This window comes from Panulirus ornatus, chromosome 23 (genome assembly GCF_036320965.1).
Source record: "Panulirus ornatus isolate Po-2019 chromosome 23, ASM3632096v1, whole genome shotgun sequence".
Lineage (NCBI taxonomy): Eukaryota > Metazoa > Arthropoda > Malacostraca > Decapoda > Palinuridae > Panulirus > Panulirus ornatus.
In genome coordinates, this window is record NC_092246.1 from 8350509 (window position 1) to 8370930 (window position 20422).

At 41.5% G+C, this 20422-nt stretch overlaps 1 protein-coding gene across 3 annotated transcripts in view; it reads right to left on the minus strand.

Moving 5' to 3' along the window:
- LOC139756783 (uncharacterized) overlaps nucleotides 1-20422 on the minus strand; it is a 160153-nt gene that overhangs the window by 103983 nt on the left and 35748 nt on the right. For all 3 annotated transcript variants that reach the window (XM_071676565.1, XM_071676566.1, XM_071676568.1), the window contains exon 7: nucleotides 2945-3103. In XM_071676565.1, the coding sequence (XP_071532666.1) occupies nucleotides 2945-3103 (159 nt within the window). The remainder of the gene's footprint in view (nucleotides 1-2944; nucleotides 3104-20422) is intronic.

A 20422-nucleotide genomic window follows, 5' to 3' on the forward strand; every position in this document is an offset into this window, starting at 1 on the left:
TTGATCTCCTGCTACCTTCTCCTATACATCTCCCAATCGTATGCACTCCTTCCTTGCAAGAATGTAAGTAATGCCCAAATGCCTCTCCTTTCTCTCTGGCAACTTTACTTCTTTACCCTTTTCAAGCTCACTTACTCTCACCACTCTCTTCTCCCTGACACTATCTCCTCTTTTTCATAAACCTTAACAAATCTTCACCCTCACCTCCACAAGGTAGTGATCAGACATCCCACCACTGCCCCTCTCAGCACATTTACATCTAAAGTCTCTCTTTTACGTGCCTATCAATTAATACATAATCTAATAATGCCTGCTGACCATCTCTCTTTTAAAACCAGGCATTCCCAATTACCAATCTTTTTTCAGCTCACAAATATATAAGCTCTTCACCATTTCCATTCATAACACAATTCCCCATGCATACCAATTATACCCTCAACTGCCATATTACTTACCTTCGCATCTAAATTACCCATCACTAATACCCAGTCTTGTGCACCAAAACTGCTGACATTCACTCAGCAGCTCCCAAAACACTTATCTTTCACTATCTTTTTCTTGTTGTTTGGTGCATAAGCACCATTATCCACCAACCCCTCACCATCCAATTTCAATTTTATCCATATCAATTTCGACTTCACTTTCTTACACTCTATCACACTCCCATAACTTCTGCTTCAGGAGTAATGCTACTCCGTCCTTAGCTCTTGTCTTCTCACCAACTCCTGACTTTACTGACAAGACATTTCCAAACCATTCATTCCCTTTACCCTTAGCTTCGTTTCATTCAGAACCAGAACATACAGGTTTCTTTCCTCAAACATGCTACCTATCTCTCTGCTCGTCTCATGTTGGGTACTTCCACAAATATTCAGACACCCCAATCTGAGCCTTCCAGGAGGATGAGCACTCCCCACTTGAATCCTTCTGTTTCCTCTTTTAGAAATTGAAATAAAAGAAGGTGAGGGTTTTCAAAACCCCTGCTTCTGCCCCCTTTAGTCACCTTCTACATGTGGGGAATACAGAGGCAGAATTTTTTCTCCCTTGCCTCATGGTCATACAATCAAAGTAATCAAGTGAATTAATACTACTATGAACTTAACCTTATCTACTAGAAGAAAACAATCACTGAAAAGTTTTCATAAACAATATTTCAGCCATTTCAAATGCCCTACATTATTCTTTGCAGTCTGAATAAACAACACTCCACACATCATAGCCACCATGAAAAGAAAATTATGCAACAAATCCCCCTACTCCTTGTCAATAATAAAAGGAGGATGCTCTTAACCCTTAAAATGCAACTTCCCTCTTGTGAGATCTCAAGAGACAGTGACAACCCTCACTAGATGACTTATGGTTCCCGTTCTCATTCAACCCCTTAACATTTCAGTAAGTTATCCATTCCTATCTACCTATCTATCTATATCTCTGAGTCTGTTCCCTTTGACATCTCCCTAAAGGGGTGGCCATGACAAAAATCTCCATAAATGACGAACTACAGCGCTGCTTCTTGGTCTTTGGTGCCTCACCCATTACAACTCACTGGCAGAAAGCAACTCCAGTACAGTGTTTTCAGAGGCTCCTACCAACTGTTTCAGCCAAATGCTCCAACCTACTATTTCTACCTAATGCTCCTAGCTAATACTACTTGATGCTCCTGTCTAATGTTCCTATCTATTACTATCTACTGCTCCTATCATTTTGCCAAAAGGCAGGACTAGCGCATAGCATTCACAACAGGAAAATCTAGTCACAAAGAATAAGTTGTGAGATTTAAGTGTTGTCAAGTGTTATGTATAACAAGGATAGATTGTATGTTCTGCCCATCTATTCACTAATCTATATCTCTGATGCCTATTTTATTCAGGAACTCCATTAAGGGAGTGGCCATTGCAAAATTCCTCATAACTGGTAAATTCCAGTGCCACTTCTTGGCCTTTAGTGTCTTACCCTTAACAGATGGTTCAGTCCACTGACAACACATTGACTCTGGTATACCACATCATTCCAATTCACTCTATTCCTTGCATGCCTCTCATCCTAGTCTATCTCAGGTACCCAATTCATTGACCAGCCCCTAGGGAAGGAAAACAGCTGGAACACCTGCTGCATCCAAGACTCAACTGAAGAGAGCTCAAACCTGGGTGACCCATGAATGCTTCAGTCAGGAACGACAGCTACTACACCATGGTGGGCATCTACAGTGTGTAATAAGTTTTGGATACTAAGCAAGAAAATCACATCGAGAAAATACTCATAATCATCATTAACCCATGCAGGTAAAGAATATCCATGCTACCAGCCATGGCCCTCTCCTGCTAACTCAACCCCCACTTCCCAACACTCACACACACACACTCACACAAGGAATAGAGTGAATTGGAGCGATGTGGTATACCGGGGTTGACGTGCTGTCAGTGGATTGAATCAGGGCATGTGAAGCGTCTGGGGTAAACCATGGAAAGCTGTGTAGGTATGTATATTTGCGTGTGTGGACGTATGTATATACATGTGTATGGGGGTGGGTTGGGCCATTTTTCTACCACATCTACACTTTTGAGGTTAATAAAATGAATATACATAAAAAAATATAGAACAGAGATATAAGTAAAAGACAATATATGCTTCAGCAAAAATTTTCATCCATACCCAAATTTCTATAAAAGACTACTAGCTTCTTAATACTGTAGTGCCACAAAGATAATGCAAACAGCTTTCAAATCAAAAACTCTCTTGCAATGTGCAACAAATTTCTGAGTGGATGAGATCCATATTCATAATTTCCTACCCTGGAATTTTATGTAACTGAGTATCTGGTACCACAGAAAAAAAAATTGGTATATCAATAATTTCATATTTCTTAAAAACACTGATCCATCACTATAATATCTGAAGTTAATACAGATTACAATCTTTTGCTGAAAATGTACAAATAACTCACCATTGTATATAATAACAGCAATGGGTTGGACAACTGCAGATATGTCATTACTGATGATAAGGAGATATGTATAGGTACCACTTGCTCGGAAATAGCGCATGACTATGAAGTTGCAGTCATTGGTCATGGTGATTTCTCCCACATCACAAGTCTCATTACCTAAGGAGAAAAAATTATTTCTATGGCACGACTTCAACAAGAAAAGTGTAATAAAGTATACTTGGGATGAAAATGACATATTCAATGTTTATTTCCTTAAGATCACGAATGCAATGACTCAAAAAGCATTGATTCTTAATGTAGTTTGCCCTGACAAAACACATGAATTCCCTAATATGACTACAGTTTATGAAGTCAGTAAGTTTCTGCCACCTAAATACATTGGAAATATATCACAATGAAAATCCAATTTCTTCCTGAGGACTTATCACGAGCATCATTCCCAGATAACTGTGATATTCTTCAAATACTGTTTAATCATTCAGTACATACACACAAGTGAAAATAATTCAGCTTCAAATGAATGGAATATATCAGCTGAAAACTGGATATCACACCTGAATGTCGGGTAAAACTACACACACACATTGTTTGGTCCTTGATAACAGATAAATAACTCCAATACATACTACACTCAGCATTAAATGAAACTGACCAGCAGATCCAGAAAACAAAACACTAATAATTCTTTGGAAAGAAATGAGGGTATTCCCTCTAAGGATCAGTCCTCTGTTCTTAACACTACCTCAATAATGTGGGAAATGCAAATATTAAAAAAAAAAGGGGGGGGGGGATGGGAAGGTAATAACGAGTAATGAAGAAGTGAGGAGATGGATCGAGTATTTTGAAGGTTTGTTGAATGCGTTTGATGATAAAGTGGCAGATAAAGCATGTTCTGGTCAGGGTGGTGTGCAAAGTGAGAGGATCAGGGAGAATGCTTTGGTGAACATAGAAGAGGTAGTGAAAGCTTTGCAGAAGATGAAAGCTGGCAAGGCAGTAGCTTTGGGTGGTATTGCAGTGGAATTTATTAAAAAAAAAAGGGGGTTACTGGGTTGATGATTGGTTGGTAAGGATATTCAATGTATGTATGGATCATGCTGAAGTGCCTGAGGATTGGCAGAATGCATGCATAGTGCATTTGTACAAAGGCAAAGGGGATAAAGACAAGTGTTCAAATTACAGAGGCATAAGTTTGTTGAGTATTCCTGGGAAATTATATGGGAGGATTGATTGAGAAGGAAAAGGCACATAGAGAGCATCTGATTGGGGAAGAGCAGTGTGGTTTCAAAAGTAGTAGAGGATGTGTCGATCAGGTGTTTGCTTTGAAAAATGTATGAGAAATACTTAGAAAAACAGATGGATTTGTTTGTAGCATTTATGGATCTGGAAAAGGAATATGATAGGGTTGATAGAGATGCTTTGTGGAAGGTTCTAAGAGTATATGGTGTGGGAGGTAAGGTGCTAGAAGCAGTGAAAAGTATGTGTACGAGTAGGAAGAGAGGAGAGTGATTGATTTCCGGTGAATATCAGTTCACGGAAGGGGTGTGTGATGTCCCCATGTTTGTTTAATTTGTTTATGGGTGGGGTGCTTAGGAAGTTGAATACAAGAGTTTTGGAGAGAGGGGCAAGTATGAAGTCTCTTCAGGATCCACACCTCCTCTACCACTTCTGAAACCACACTGCTCTTCCTCAATCTGATGCTCTGTACATGCCTTCACCCCTCTCAATCAATACACTCGATGCTCTGTACATGCCTTCACCCCTCTCAATCAATACACTCCCATAAAATTTCCCAGGAATACTCAACAAACTTATACCTCAGTAATTTGAACACTCACCTTTATCCCCTTTGCCTTTGTACAATGGCACTATGCATGCATTCTGCCAATCCTCAGGCACTTCACCATGAACCATACACATATTGAATATCCTCACCAACCAGTCAACAACACAGTCACCCCCTTTTTTAATAAATTCTACAGAAATATCATCCATACCCGCCGCCTTGCCAGCTTTCATCTTCCGTAAAGCTTTCATTACCTCTTCTTTGTTTACCAAATCATACTCCCTGACCCTCTCACTTTGCACACCACCTTGACCAAAAAACCCTATATCTGCCACTCTATCATTAAACACATTCAACAAACCTTCAAAATACTCACCCCATCTCCCTCTCACTTCACCACTACTTGTTATTACCTCCCCATTTGCCCCTTGTATCGACGTTCCCATTTAATCTCTTGTCTTAAGCACTTTATTTACCTCCTTCCAAAACATAATTTTATTCTCCCTAAAATTTAATGATACTCTCTCACCCCAATGCATAATTATTTACCCTTTTCTTCACCTTTTGCACCTTTCTCTTGACCTCTTGCCTCTTTCTTTTATATATCTCACAGTCATTTGAACTATTTCCCTGCAAAATCCGTCCAAATGCCTCTCTTCTCTTTCACTAAGAATCTTACTTCTTCATCCGACCACTGCCCATCTCCCACCTTTCTCATGCCACAGGCATCTTTTGTGCAAGCCATCAGTGCTTCCCTAAATACATCCCATTCCCCCCCCAACTCCCCTTATGTCATTTGCTCTCACCTTTTTCCACTCTGCACTCAATCTCTCCTGTTACTTCCTTACACAAGTCTCCTTTCCAAGCTCACTTACTCTCACCACTCTCTTCACCCCAACATTCTCACTTCTTTTCTGAAAACCTCAACAAATCTTCCCCTTCGCCTCCACAAGATAATGATCAGACATGCCTCCAATTGCACCTCTCAGCACTATAACATCCAAAAGTCTCCCTTTTGAGCGCCTATCAATTAACAAGTAATCCAATAACACTCTCTGGCCATCTCTCCTACTTACACATTATCATTATTGTCATTATTATCATTATCATCTTTATTATACTTAATCGCTGTTTCCCAGTCAGTGAGGTAGCACAACGTAACAGATGAAGTATGGCCCAACCTTTCATCTATATATTCATTTATTATACTTTGTCGCTGTCTCTCACGTAAGCAAAGTAGCGCATGGAAACAGACGAAAGAATGGCCCAACCCACCCACATACACATGTATACACATACATGTACACACATGCACATATACATACCTAGACATCTCAACATATACATAATATACATACACAGACATATACATATTACACATGTACATAATTCATACTGTCTGCCCTTTATTCATTCCCGTTGCCACCCTGCTACACACGAAAAGACAACCCCCTCCCCCCGCATGTGTGCAAGATATCACTAGGAAAAGACAACAAAGGCCACATTCGTTCACACTCAGCCTCTAGCTGTCACGTATAATGCACCAAAACCATAGCTCCCTTTTCACATCCAGGTCCCACAAAACTTTCCATGGTTTACCCCAGACGTTTCACATGCCCTGGTTCAATCCATTGACAGCAAAACACCCTCTTCTGCTCTCTCGATCACACTCTTTTTATTACCACTCATCTCTCTCACCCTTTCATTACTTATTCGATCAAACCACCTCACAAGACATATTGTCCTCAAACATCTCATTTCCAGCACATCCACCCTCCTCCGCACAATCTATCTATAGCCCACAGCCTCACAACCATAACATTGTTGGAACCACTATTCCTTCAAACATACCCATTTTTGCTTTCCGAGACAACGTTCTTGCCTTCCACACGTTTTTCAACGCTCTCAGAACTTTCATCCCCTCCCTCACCCTATGACTCACTTCCGCTTCCATGATTCCATCCGCTGCCAAATCCACTCCAAGATATCTAAAACACTTCACTTCCAGTTTTTCTCCATTCAAACTTACCTCCCAATTGACTTGACCCTCAACCCTACTGTACCAAATAACCTTGCTCTACTTTACCAAACTCAGTTACCAGCTTCTGCAATTTCTCACCCGAATTAGCCGCCAGCGCTGTATCATCAATGAACAACAACTGACTCACTTCCCAAGCTCTCTCATCCACAACAGACTGCATACTTGCCCCTCTTTCCAAAGCTCCTGCATTCACCTCCCTAACGACCCCATCCATAAACAAATTAAACAACCATGGAGACATCACCCACCCCTGCCGCAAACTAGCACTCACTGAGAACCAATCACTTTCCTCTCTTCCTACTCGTACATATGCCTTACATCCTCGATAAAAACTTTTCACTGCTTGTAATAACTTGCCTCTCACACCATATGTTCTTAATTCCTTCCACAGAGCATCTCTATCAACTCTACCATTTGCCTTCTCCAGATCCAAAAATCCTACAAATAAATCCATTTGGTGTTCTAGGTATTTCTTACATACATTCTTCAAAGCAAACACCTGATCCACACATCCTCTACCACTTTTGAAACCACATTGCTCTTCCCCAATCTGATGCTCTGTACGTGCTTTCACCCTCTCAATCAATACCCTCCCATATAGTTTCCCAGGAATACTCAACAAATTTATACCTCTGTAATTTGAGCACTTGCCTTTATCCCCCTTTGCCTTTGTACAATGGCACTATGCAAGCATTCTGCCAATCCTCAGGCACCTCATCATGAGTCATACATACATCAACTATCCTTACCAACCAGTCAACAACACAGTCACCCCCTTTTTTAATAAATTCCACTGCAATACCATCCAAACCCGCTGCCTTGTCAGCTTTCATCTTCTGCAAAGCTTTTACTACCACTTCTCTGTTTACCAAATCATTCTCCCTAACCCTCTCACTTTGCACACCACCTCGACCAAAACGCCCTATATCTGCCACTCTATTATCAAACACATTCAACAAACCTTCAAAATACTCACTCCATCTCCTTCTCACATCACCACTACTTGTTATCACCTCCCCATTAGCCCCCTTCACTGATGTTCCCATTACGCACATTATCTACCTCATTCCAAAACATCTTTTTATTCTCCCTAAAATTTAATGATACTCTCTCACCCAAACTCTCATTTGCCCTCTTTTTCTCCTCTTGCACGTTTCTCTTGACCTCCTGCCTCTTTCTTTTATACATCTCCCACTCATTTGCATCATTTCCCTGCAAAAATCGACCAAATGCCTCTCTCTTCTCTTTCATTAATAATCTTACTTCTTCATCTCACCACTCACTACCCTTTCTAATCTGCCCACCTCCAATGCTTCTCATGCCACAAGCATCTTTTGCACAAGCTATCACTGCTTCCCTAAATACATCCCATTCCTCCCCCACTCCCCTTACGTCCTTTGTTCTCACCTTTTTCCATTCTGTGCTTAGTCTCTCCTGGTACTTCCTCACACAAGTCTCCTTCCCAAGCTCACTTACTCTCATCACTCTCGTCAGCCCAACATTCTCTTTTCTTTTCTGAAAACCTCTACAAATCTTCACCTTCGCCTCCACAAGATAATGATCAGACATCCCTCCAGTTGCACCTCTCAGCACATTAACATCCAAAAGTCTCTCTTTCGCGCGCCTATCAATTAAGACGTAATCCAATAACACTCTCTGGTCATCTCTCCTACCTACATACGTATACTTATGTATATCTCCCTTTTTAAACAAGGTATTCCCAATCACCAGTCCTTTTTCAGCACACAAATCTACAAGCACTTCACCATTTCCATTTACAACACCGAACACCCCATGTACACCAATTATTCCCTCAACTGCCGCATCACTCACCTTTGCATTCAAATAACTCATCACTATAACCCGGTCTCGTGCATCAAAACTACTAACACACTCACTCAGCCGCTCCCAAACACTTGCTTCTCATAATCTTTCTTCTCATGCCCAGGTGCATATGCACCAATACCCACCCATCTCTCTCCATCCACTTTCAGTTTTACCCATATCAATCTAGAGTTTACTTTCTTACACTCTATTACATACTCCCACCACTCTTGTTTCAGGAGTAGTGCTACTCCTTCCCTTGCTCTTGTCCTCTTACCAACCCCTGACTTTACTTCCAAGACATTCCCAAACCACTCTTCCCCTTTACCCTTGAGCTTCGTTTCACTCAGAGCCAAAACATCCAGGTTACTTCCCTCAAACATACTTCCTATCTCTCCTTTTTTCTCATCTTGGTTACATCCACACACATTTAGACAACCCAATCTGAGCCTTTGAGGAGGATGAGCACGTGACTCCTTCTGTTTCCCCTTTTAGGAAGTTAAAATACAAGGAGGGGAGGGTTTCTAGCCCCCTGTTCCCGTCCCCTTTAGTCGTCTTCTACGACACATGAGGAATGCGTGGGAAGAATTCTTTCTCCCCTATCCCCAGAGATATACACACATATATACATAAAGGCCCATACATATACGTAAACATATCAATGTATACATACATATGTATATACAGACTCGTACATATGTACACACAAGTACATATTTATACTTGCTGCCTTCATACATTCCCGTTTCCCATCACTACCCCACCACATACGAAATACCACACCCCCCTATCAAGGTAGCACCAGGAAAAGACAAAAAGGCCACATTTGTTCACACTCAGTCTCTAGCTGTCATGTAAAATGCACTGAAACCACAACTCCTTTTCCACATCCAGGCCCCTCAGACCATTCCATGATTTACTCCAGATGCTTCACATGCCCTGGTTCAGTTCATTGACAGCACATCGACCCTGGTATACCAATTCGTTCCAGTTCACTCTATTCCTTGGACGCCTTTCATCCTCCTGCATGTTCAGGCCCCGATCGCTTAAAATCTTTTTCACTCCATCCTTCCACCTCCAATTTGGTCTCCCACTTCTCCTCATTCCCTCCACCTCTGACATATATATATCCTCTTTGTCAATCTTTCCTCACTCATTCTCTCCATGTGACCAAACCATTTCACAACACCCTCTTCTGCTCTCTCAACCACACTGTTTTTATTACCACACATCTCTGTTACCCTTTCATTACTTACTCGATCGAACCACCTCACACCACATATCGTCCTCAAACATCTCATTTCCAGCACATCCACCCTCCTACGCAGAACTCTATCTATAGCCCATGCCTCGCAACCATATAACATTGTTGAAACCATTATTCCTTCAAACATGCCCATGGTTGCTTTCCGAGATAATGTTCTCGCCTTCCAAACATTTTTCAACGCTCCCAGAACTTTCACCCCCTCCCCCACCCTGTGACTCACTTACGCTTCCATGGTTCCATCCGCTGCCAAATCCACTCCCAGATATCTAAAACACTTCACTTCCTCCAGTTTTTCTCCATTCAAACTTACCTCCCAAATGACTTGTCCCTCAACCCTACTGTACCTAATAACCTTGCTCTTATTCACATTTACTCTCAGCTTTCTTCTTTCACACACTTTACCAAACTCAGTCACCAGCTTCTGCAGTTTCTCACCTGAATCAGCCACCAGTGCTGTATCATCAGCGAACAACAACTGACTCACTTCCCAAGCCCTCTCATCCACAACAGACTGCATGTTTTCCCCTCTCTCCAAAACTCTTGCATTCACCTCCCTAACAACCCCATCCATAAACAAATCAAACAACCATGGAGACATCATGCACCCCTGCCGCAAACCGACATTCACTGAGAACCAATCACTTTCCTCCCTTCCTACTCATACACATGCCTTACATCCTTAATAAAAACTTTTCACTGCTTCTAACAACTTGCCTCCCACACCATTTATTCTAAATACCTTCCACAGAGCATCTGTATAATCTCTATCATATGCCTTCTCCAGATCCATAATGCTACATACAAATCCATCTGCTTTTCTAAGTATTTCTCACATACATTCTTCAAACACCTGATCCACACATCTTCTACCACCTCTGAAACCACACTACTCTTCCCCAATCTGATGCTCTGTACTTGCTTTCACCCTCTCAATCAATACCCTCCCATATAGTTTCCCAGGGATACTCAACAAACTTATAACTCTGTAATTTGAGCACTCACCTTTATCCCCTTTGTCTTTGTACAATGGCACTATGCATGCATTCCACCAATCCTCAATAATAATAATAATGTATATCATCCCTGTGGATAGGGGACAAATAATACTTCCCATGTATTCCCTGCATGTCATAAAAGGCGACTAAAAAAGGAAGGGGGTGGGGGCGCTTGGAAATCCTCCCCTCCAGTTTTTACTTTTCCAAAAGAAGGAGCTGAAAAGAGGGCCAAATGATGATTTTTACTCTTAGGCTCAGTCCTCTGTTCTTAACGCTACTCGCTAACACAGTAAATTGCAGGACTGGGGGCTGGAAACACTCCCATCCTTGTATTTCAATTTCTATATGGGGAAACAGGAGTCAAGTAGGGAGTGCTCATCCTCCTCGAAGGCTCAGATTGAAGTGTCTGAATGTGTGTGGATGTACCCAAGATGAGAAGAAAGGAGAGATAGGTAGTATGTTTGAAGAAAGAAACCTAGATGTTCTGGCTCTGTGTGAAATGAAGCTCAAGGGTAAAGGGGAAGAGTGATTTGGGAAAGTCTTGGGAACTGGTCTGAGGACAAGAGCTAAGGAAGGAGTAGCATTGCTCTTGAAGCAGTTTTTACTTTTCCAAAAGAAGGAGCAAAGAAGAGGGCCAAATGAGGATTTTTACTCTCAGGCTCAGTCCTCTGTTCTTCACGCTACTCGCTAACACAGAAAATCGCAGGACTGGGGGGCTGGAAACATTCCCATCCTTGTATTTCAATTTCTAAAGGGGGAAACAGGAGTCAAGCAGGGAGTGCTCATCCTCCTCGAAGGCTCAGATTGAAGAGTCTGAATGTGTGTGGATGTAACCAAGATAAGAAAAGAGAGATAGGTAGTATGTTTGAAGAAAGAAACCTGGATGTTCTGGCCCTGTGTGAAATGAAGCTCAAGGGTAAAGGGGAAGAGTGATTTGGGAAAGTCTGAGGACAAGAGCTAAGGAAGGAGTAGCACTACTCTTGAAGCAGTTTTTACTTTTCCAAAAGAAGGAGCAGAGAAGAGGGCCAAATGAGGAATTTTACTCTTAGGCTCAGTCCTCTGTTCTTAACGCTACTCGCTAACACAGAAAATTGCAGGACTGGGGGCTGGAAACACTCCCATCCTTGTATTTCAATTTCTAAAGAGGGAAACAGGAGTCAAGCAGGGAGTGCTCATCCTCCTCGAAGGCTCAGATTGGAGAGTCTAAATGTGTGTGGATGTAACCAAGATAAGAAAGGAGAGACAGGTAGTACATTTGAAGAAAGAAACCTGGATGTTCTGGCTCTGTGTGAAATGAAGCTCACGGGTAAAGGGGAAGAGTGATTTGGGAAAGTCTTGGGAGTTGGTCTGAGGACAAGAGCTAAGGAAGGAGTAGCACTACTCTTGAAGCAGGAGCTGTGGGAGTATGTGACTGTGTGAAAGTAAACTCCAGACTGATATGGGTAAAACTGAAAAGGGATGAAGAGAAATGGGTGATTATTGGTGCTTATGCACTTGGTCATGAGAATAAAGATCATGAGAGGCAAGTGTTTTGGGAGCAGCTGAGTGAGTGTGTCAGCGGCTTTGATGCATGAGACCGGGTTTTGGTGATGGGTGATTTAAATGCAAAGGTGAGTGATGTGGCAAATGAGGGTATCATTGGTGTACATGGGGTATTCAGTGTTGTAAATGGAAATGGTGAAGAGCCTATGGATTTGTGTACTAAGAAAAAATTGGTGATTGGGAATACCTGGTTTGAAAAGAGAGATATATGTAAGTATATGTATGTGAGTAGGAGAGATGGTCAAAGGGCATTATTGGATTACATGTTAATTGATAGGTGTGTAAACGAGAGACTTTTGTATGTTAATGTGCTGAGAGGGGCAGCTAGAGGAATGTCTGATCACAATCTTGTTGAGGTGAAGGTGAAGATTTGTAGAGGTTTACAAAAAAAGAAGAGAAAATGTTGTGGGGAAGAGATTAGTGACAGTACAATGGCTTGGAAAGGAGATGTGTGAGAAAGTACCGAGGAGAGACGGAGAGTAGAATGGCAAAAGGTGAGAGCAAATGACATGAGAGGAGTGAGTGAGGAATGGAATGTATTTAGGGAAGCAGTGATGGCTTGTGCAAAAGATGCATGTGACACGAGAAAGATGGGAGGAGGGCATATTAGAAAGAGTAGTGAGTGGTGGGATGAAGAAGAAAAGTTGTTAGTGAAAGAGAAAATAAAGACGTTTGGACAATACTTGCAAGGAAGTAGTGCAAATGACTGGGAGATGTATAAAAGAAAGGGGCCAAAGGTCAAGAGAAAGGTGCATGGGTTGAAAAAGAGGGCAAATGAGAGTTGGGGTGGGAGAGTATCATTAAACTTTAAGGAGAATAAAAAGATATTTTGGAAAAAAGTAAATAACATGCGTAAGACAAGAGAACAAAAGGAAAGGGGGCAAGGGGGGAATTGATAAGAGGTAGCGATGAAGTGAGTATCTTGAAGGTTTGTTGAATGTATTTGATGATAGAGTGGCAGATGCAGGGTGTTTTAGTTAGGGTGGTGTGCAAAGTGAGAGAGTCAGGGAGAATGGTTTGGTTAAGAGAGAAGAGGCAGTGAAAGCTTTACAGAAGATGAAGTAAGGCAGTGGGTTTGGATGGTTTAGCAGTTGAACTTATCAAGAAAGGGGGTGACTTGTTGATTGGTTGTTAAGGATATTCAATGTATGTATAAATCATGGTGAAGTGCATGAAGAATGGCAGCATGCATGCATACTGCCATTGTACAAAGGCAAAAGGGATAAAGGTGAGTGTTTAAACTACAGAGGCATAAGTTTGTGGAGTATTCCTGGGATATTGTAAGAGAGGGTATTGACCGAGAGGGTCAAGGCATGTACAGAGCATCAGACTAGGAGGAGCAGTGTTGTTTCATTACTGGTAGAGGATGTGTGGATCAGGTGTTTGCTTTGAAGAATGTGAGATATACCTAGAAAAACAGATGGATTTGTATGTAGCATACGAGAAGGCATATGAAAGGGTTGATAGAGATGCACTGTGGAAGGTCTTAAGAGTATATAGTACGGAAGTAAGCTGCTAGAAGCAGTGAAAAGATTTTATCAAGGATGTAAGGCATGTGTAAAAGTAGGAAGAGAGGATAGTGAATGGTTCCCAGTGAATGTCATCTGTGGCAGGGGTGCATGATGTCCCCATGGTTGTGAAATTTGTTTATGGATGGGGTAGTTAAGTAGATAAATGCTAGAGTTTTGGAGAGAGGGGAAAGTATGCAGTCTATTAGGGATGAGAGGGCCTGTGAAGTGAGACAGCTGTTTGCCAATGATATAACACTGGTGGCTGATTCAAGTGAGAAACTGCAGAAGTTTGTGACCGAATTTGAAAAAGTGTGTAAAACGAGAAAGTTGAAAGTAAATGTGAATAAGAGCAAGGTTATTAGGTTCAGTAGGGGTGAGGGACAAGTTAGATGGAATGTAAGTTTGAATGAAGAAAAATTTGAGGAAGTGAAGTGTTTTAGATATCTGGGAGTGGACTTAGCAGTGAATGGAACCATGGAAGAGGAAGTGAATCATAGGGTGGGGGAGGGGGGGCAAAGGTTCTGGGAATGATGAAGAATGCATGGAAGGAGAGAATGTTATCTTGGAGTAAAAATGAGTATGTTTGAAGGAATAGTAGTTCCAAATTTATGTGGCTGCAAGGCATGGGCTATAGATAGTGTTGTACAGAAGAGGGTGGATTTGTTGGAAATGAAATGTTTGAGGACAATATGTGGTGTGAGGTTGCTTGACTGAGTAAGTAATGAAAGGGTAAGAGAGATGTGTGGAAATAAAAAGAGTGTGGTTGAGAGAGCAGAAGAGGGTGTTTTGAAATGTTTTGGACGTATGGAGAGAATGAGTTAGGAAAGGTTGACAAAGACAATATATGTGTCAGAGGTGGAGGGAACAGGGAGATGCAGGAGACCAAACTGAAGGTGGAAGGATGGAGTGAGAAAGATTTTGGGGGATTGGGGCTTGAACGTACAAGAGGGTAAGAGGCGTGCAAGGAATAGAGTGAATTGAAATGATGTGGTATACCAAGGTTGACGTGCTGTCAGTGGACTGAACCAGGGCATGAGAAACGTCTGGGGTAAACCATGGAAAGGTCTGTGGGGCCTGGATGTGGATAGGGAGCTGTGGTTTCAGTGCATTACACATGAGTTAGAGAATGTGTATGAACAAATGTGGCCTTTTTTGTTTTCTTGGCGCTACTTCACTGAAGCAGGGGGCAGCGATGCCATTTCCTGTGGGGTGGGGTGGCACCGGGAATGGATGAAGGCAAGCAAGTACGAATACATATATGTGTATTTATGTATATGTCTATATATGTATGTATGTATATGTTATGTTCTTTTTTCATACATATTCGCTATTTCCTGAGTTAGCAATGTAGCAGTAAGAACAGAGGACTGAGCCTTAGAGGGAATATTCTCACTCAGCCCCCTTCTCTGTTCCTTCTTTTGGAAAAATTAAAAATGAGAGGGGAGGATTTCCGGCACCCTGCTCCCATGTCGATAGGTATATGTATGAATATGTGCATGTATGGGCATTCACATATACATTTATGTGTATATCAGTGGATAGGCCATTCTTTGTCTGTTTCCTGGCACTACCTTGCTGATGCAGGATGCAGCAATCAATTATAATAAATAAATAAATAAATAAATAATAAATAAATAAATAAATAAATGCAAAAAGGTGAGAACAATGGAAGTAAGGGGAGTGGGGGAGGAATGGGATGTATTTAGGGAATCAGTGATGGATTGCACAAAAGATGCTTGTGGCATGAGAAGAGTGGGAGGTGGGTTGATTAGAAAGGGTAGTGAGTGGTGGGATGAAGAAGTAAGATTATTAGTGAAAGAGAAGAGAGAGGCATTTGGACGATTTTTGCAGGAAAATTATGCAATTGAGTGGGAGATGTATAAAAGAAAGAGACAGGAGGTCAAGAGAAAGGTGCAAGAGGTGAAAAAGAGGGCAAATGAGAGTTGAGGTGAGAGAGTATCATTAAATTTTAGGGAGAATAATAAGATGTTCTGGAAGGAGGTAAATAAAGTGCGTAAGACAAGGGAGCAAATGGGAACTTCAGTGAAGGGCGCAAATGGGGAGGTGTTAACAAGTAGTGGTGATGTGAGAAGGAGATGGAGTGAGTATTTTGAAGGTTTGTTGAATGTGTTTGATGATAGAGTGGCAGATATAGGGTGTTTTGGTCGAGGTGGTGTGCAAAGTGGTAGGGTTAGGGAAAATGATTTGGTAAACAGAGAAGAGGTAGTAAAAGCTTTGCGGAAGATGAAAGCCGGCAAGGCAGCAGGTTTGGATGGTATTGCAGTGGAATTTATTAAAAAAGGGGGTGACTGTATTATTGACTGGTTGGTAAGGTTATTTAATGTATGTATGACTCATGGTGAGGTGCCTGAGGATTGGCGGAATGCGTGCATAGTGCCATTGTACAAAGGCAAAGGGGATAAGAGTGAGTGCTCAAATTATAGAGGTATAAGTTTGTTGAGTATTCCTGGTAAATTATATGGGAGGGTATTGATTGAGAGGGTGAAGGCATGTACAGAGCATCAGATTGGGGAAGAGCAACGTGGTTTCAGAAGTGGTAGAGGATGTGTGGATCAGGTGTTTGCTTTGAAGAATGTATGTGAGAAATACTTAGAAAAGCAAATGGATTTGTATGTAGCATTTATGGATCTGGAGAAGGCATATGATAGAGTTGATAGAGATGCTCTGTGGAAGGTATTAAGAATATATGGTGCGGGTGGCAAGTTGTTAGAAGCAGTGAAAAGTTTTTATCGAGGATGTAAGGCATGTGTATGTGCAGGAAGAGAGGAAAGTGTTTGGTTCTCAGTGAATGTAGGTTTGTGGCAAGGGTGTGTGATGTCTCCATGGCTGTTTAATTTGTTTATGGATGGGGTTGTTAGGGAGGTGAATGCAAGAGTTTTGGAAAGAGGGGCAAGTATGAAGTCTGTTGGGGATGAGAGAGCTTGGGAAGTGAGTCAGTTGTTGTTCGCTGATGATACAGCGCTGGTGGCTGATTCATGTGAGAAACTGCAGAAGCTGGTGACTGAGTTTGGTAAAGTGTGTGAAAGAAGAAAGTTAAGAGTAAATGTGAATAAGAGCAAGGTTATTAGCTATAGTAGGGTTGAGGGTCAAGTCAATTGGGAGGTAAGTTTGAATGGAGAAAAACTAGAGGAAGTAAAGTGTTTTAGATATCTGGGAGTAAATCTGGCAGCAGATGGAACCATGGAAGCGGAGGTGGATCATAGGGTGGGGGAGGGGGAGAAAATCCTGGGAGCCTTGAAGAATGTGTGGAAGTCGAGAACATTATCTCAGAAAGTAAAAATGGGTATGTTTGAAGGAATAGTGGTTCCAACAATGTTGTATGCTTGCAAGGCGTGGGCTATGGATAGAGTTGTGTGCAGGAGGATGGATGTGCTGGAAATGAGATGTTTGAGGAAAATGTGTGGTGTGAGGTGGTTTGATTGAGTAAGTAACGTAAGGGTAAGAGAGATGTGTGGAAATAAAAAGAGTGTGGTTGAGAGAGCAGAAGAGGGTGTTTTGAAATGGTTTGGGCACATGGAAAGAATGAGTGAGGAAAGATTGACCAAGAGGATATATGTGTCGGAAGTGGAGGGAACGAGGAGAAGTGGGAGACCAAATTGGAGGTGGAAAGATGGAGTGAAAAAGATTTTGTGTGATCGGGGCCTGAACATGCAGGAGGGTGAAAGGAGGGCAAGGAATAGAGTGAATTGGATCGATGTGGTATACCGGGGTTGACGTGCTGTCAGTGGATTGAATCTGGGGTAAACCATGGAAAGCTGTGTAGGTATGTATATTCGCGTGTGTGGACGTATGTATATACATGTGTATGGGGGTGGGTTGGGCCATTTCTTTCGTCTGTTTCCTTGCGCTACCTCGCAAACGCGGGAGACAGAGGCAAAAAAAAAAAAAAAAAAATCTACACATGCATGAGTGAGATCACAATTACGCAATGTTTATTCAAATACTAGTATATCATTGGGTAAAGATAGGCCTAAATTCTTTTACACTTGTTTATTGCATTTGCAAGGTAGCACCAAGAACAGACAAAGAAAGCTAACATCAGCTCACAACAATTCTCTTGCTGTCATGTGTAATACAACAAAACAACAACACCCTATCCACAACCAGGCCCCAGATATCTTTCCATTGTTTACTTCAGATGCTTCACATGCCCAGGTTCAGTCTATCGACAGCATGTCAACCACAGCATACTACATTATTCCAATTCCCTCTACCCAATGCTTGCCTTTCACTTACCTGCATATTTAGGCCCCAATCTCTCAAAATATTCTTCACTCCATCCTCACATCTCCAATATGATTTCCCCATTCTTCTTATTCCAAATATTTCTGACTCATAAATCCTCTTTGTCAATATTTCCTCAATCATTCTCTCCATATGTCCATACAATTTTAGCACATTCTCATCAGCTCTCTCTTACCCTTTCATTACTTACTCAATAAACCACTTCATACAATATACTGTCCTCAAACATTTCATTTCTAAAACATCCACTCTCCTCTGCACAGCCCTATGTATAGCCCATGCCTTGCATTCATAAGGCATTTTTGGGACTACTATACCTTCAAACATACCTGTTTTTGCCCTACCAGATAATATTCTCTCTTTCCACACATTCTTCAGTGCTCCCAGAATCTTTACCTCCTCACCCACACCCTATGACTAATTTCTGCTTCCATGGTTCCATTCGCTGTAATATCCAATCCCAGGTACCTTAACTGCTTCACTTCCTCCAATTTTTGCTCCATTCAAACTCACTCCATCCCTGTTAAACCAAATATATCTATCTATCTATATCTCTGATGCCTATTCCCTTTGGGAACTCCCTCACAGGGGTGCCAGAGTTAAAGAATCACCATTACTTGATGAGCTCTAGTGCCACTTCTTAGCCTTTAGTGCCTCACTCTTATCAGGCCAGTGGTATAGGGCAACTCAAGCAGTGTTTTCAGAGACTCCTACCAAATGCTCTTGCCTAATGCTTCAACTTTCTACTTCCTAATACTCCCACCTAATGTTCCTACCTATAACTTCTTACTAAATTTCCTACCTAATGTTCCTATCTGCTGCTTCTGTCTCCTGCTTCTATTATCTAGCCAAAAAGCAGGGCTAGCGCATAGTGTTCACCGCAGGAAAATCTAGAGTTATGAAGAATATGATGTAAATTCTAGTTATGAAGAATGAGATGTAAATTAAGTACTGTCAAGTGTTGTGTGTGACAAGGAGAGAATATATGATTGTGGACAGAATACCTAAAGCTGATCACCTTGCTTTTATCAAGATTTATTCTCAACTTCCTCCTTTCACACACTCTTCCCAACTGAGTCACCAACTTCTGCAGTTTCTCACTCAAATTTGCCACCAGTGCTGTACCATCAACAAACAACTACTGAGTCACTTTCCAGGCCTTCTTATCCCCCTATGACAGCATACTTAGGGCCCTCTCATCCCACACTGACAGCATACTCACTCTTCTTCTTAAAAATCACATTTAACTCCCTCATCATCCCATCTATGAAAAAAAAAAGACTCAAACATATCACACACCACTGCCATTGACTAATCTTCCCTTGAAACCATTTATTCTCCTCTCTTCCTCCTCATACACTTGCCTTAAACCCTTGATAAAAACTCTCACTGCCCTTACACTATATATTCTTACGACCTTCCACAAAGAATTTCTATCAATCCTATCGTATGTTTTCTCCAGATTCATAATTGTCACATACAAATCCAGTTGATTCTCTAAGTATTTCTCATACACATTCTTTAAAGCAAATGCCTGATCCACAAATCCTCTACCACTTCTGATACCATACTGCTCTTCCCCAATCTCATGCTCTGTGCATGCCTTTGTCCTCTCAATCAATGCCTTCCTATACAACTTACCAGCTTCAATCAAAAAACTTAAATCTCTGTAGTTTGAACACCCCCTTTATCCCCTTAACTTTATACAATGGCACTATACATGCATTCCACCAATCCTCAGGTACCTCAACATGATCCCTACTTACAATGAAAATTCTTATGAACCAATCAACAACACAGTCACTCTCTTAATAAATTCAACTGCAATACCACCTAGTCCAGCTACCTTACTACATTGCACCTTACGCAAGGGTTTCATCACCTCCTTTCTCTTCATCAAACCACTGTCCACGATTCTTTCACTTTGCATACCACTCTGACCCAAACACCCTATGTTTGCCACTTTACCATCAAACATATTTGGCAATCCTTCAATACTCACTCCATCTCTTCCTGTTACCACTTCCCCTTTTGCCCCTTTTGCATATGTTCCTATTTGTTCTCTTGCTTTTTGCAAATTATCATTAACCTTTTAAAACATCCCATTCTCCCTAAAGTTTAGCGACTCTCTCATTCCCATTCTCATCTGTCCTCTTTTTCAATTCCTTGACTGTCCTCTTGACCTGCCAAATTCTGTTATACATCTCCCAATCATTTGCATTCCTTCCCTGTACGTACTGCCCAAA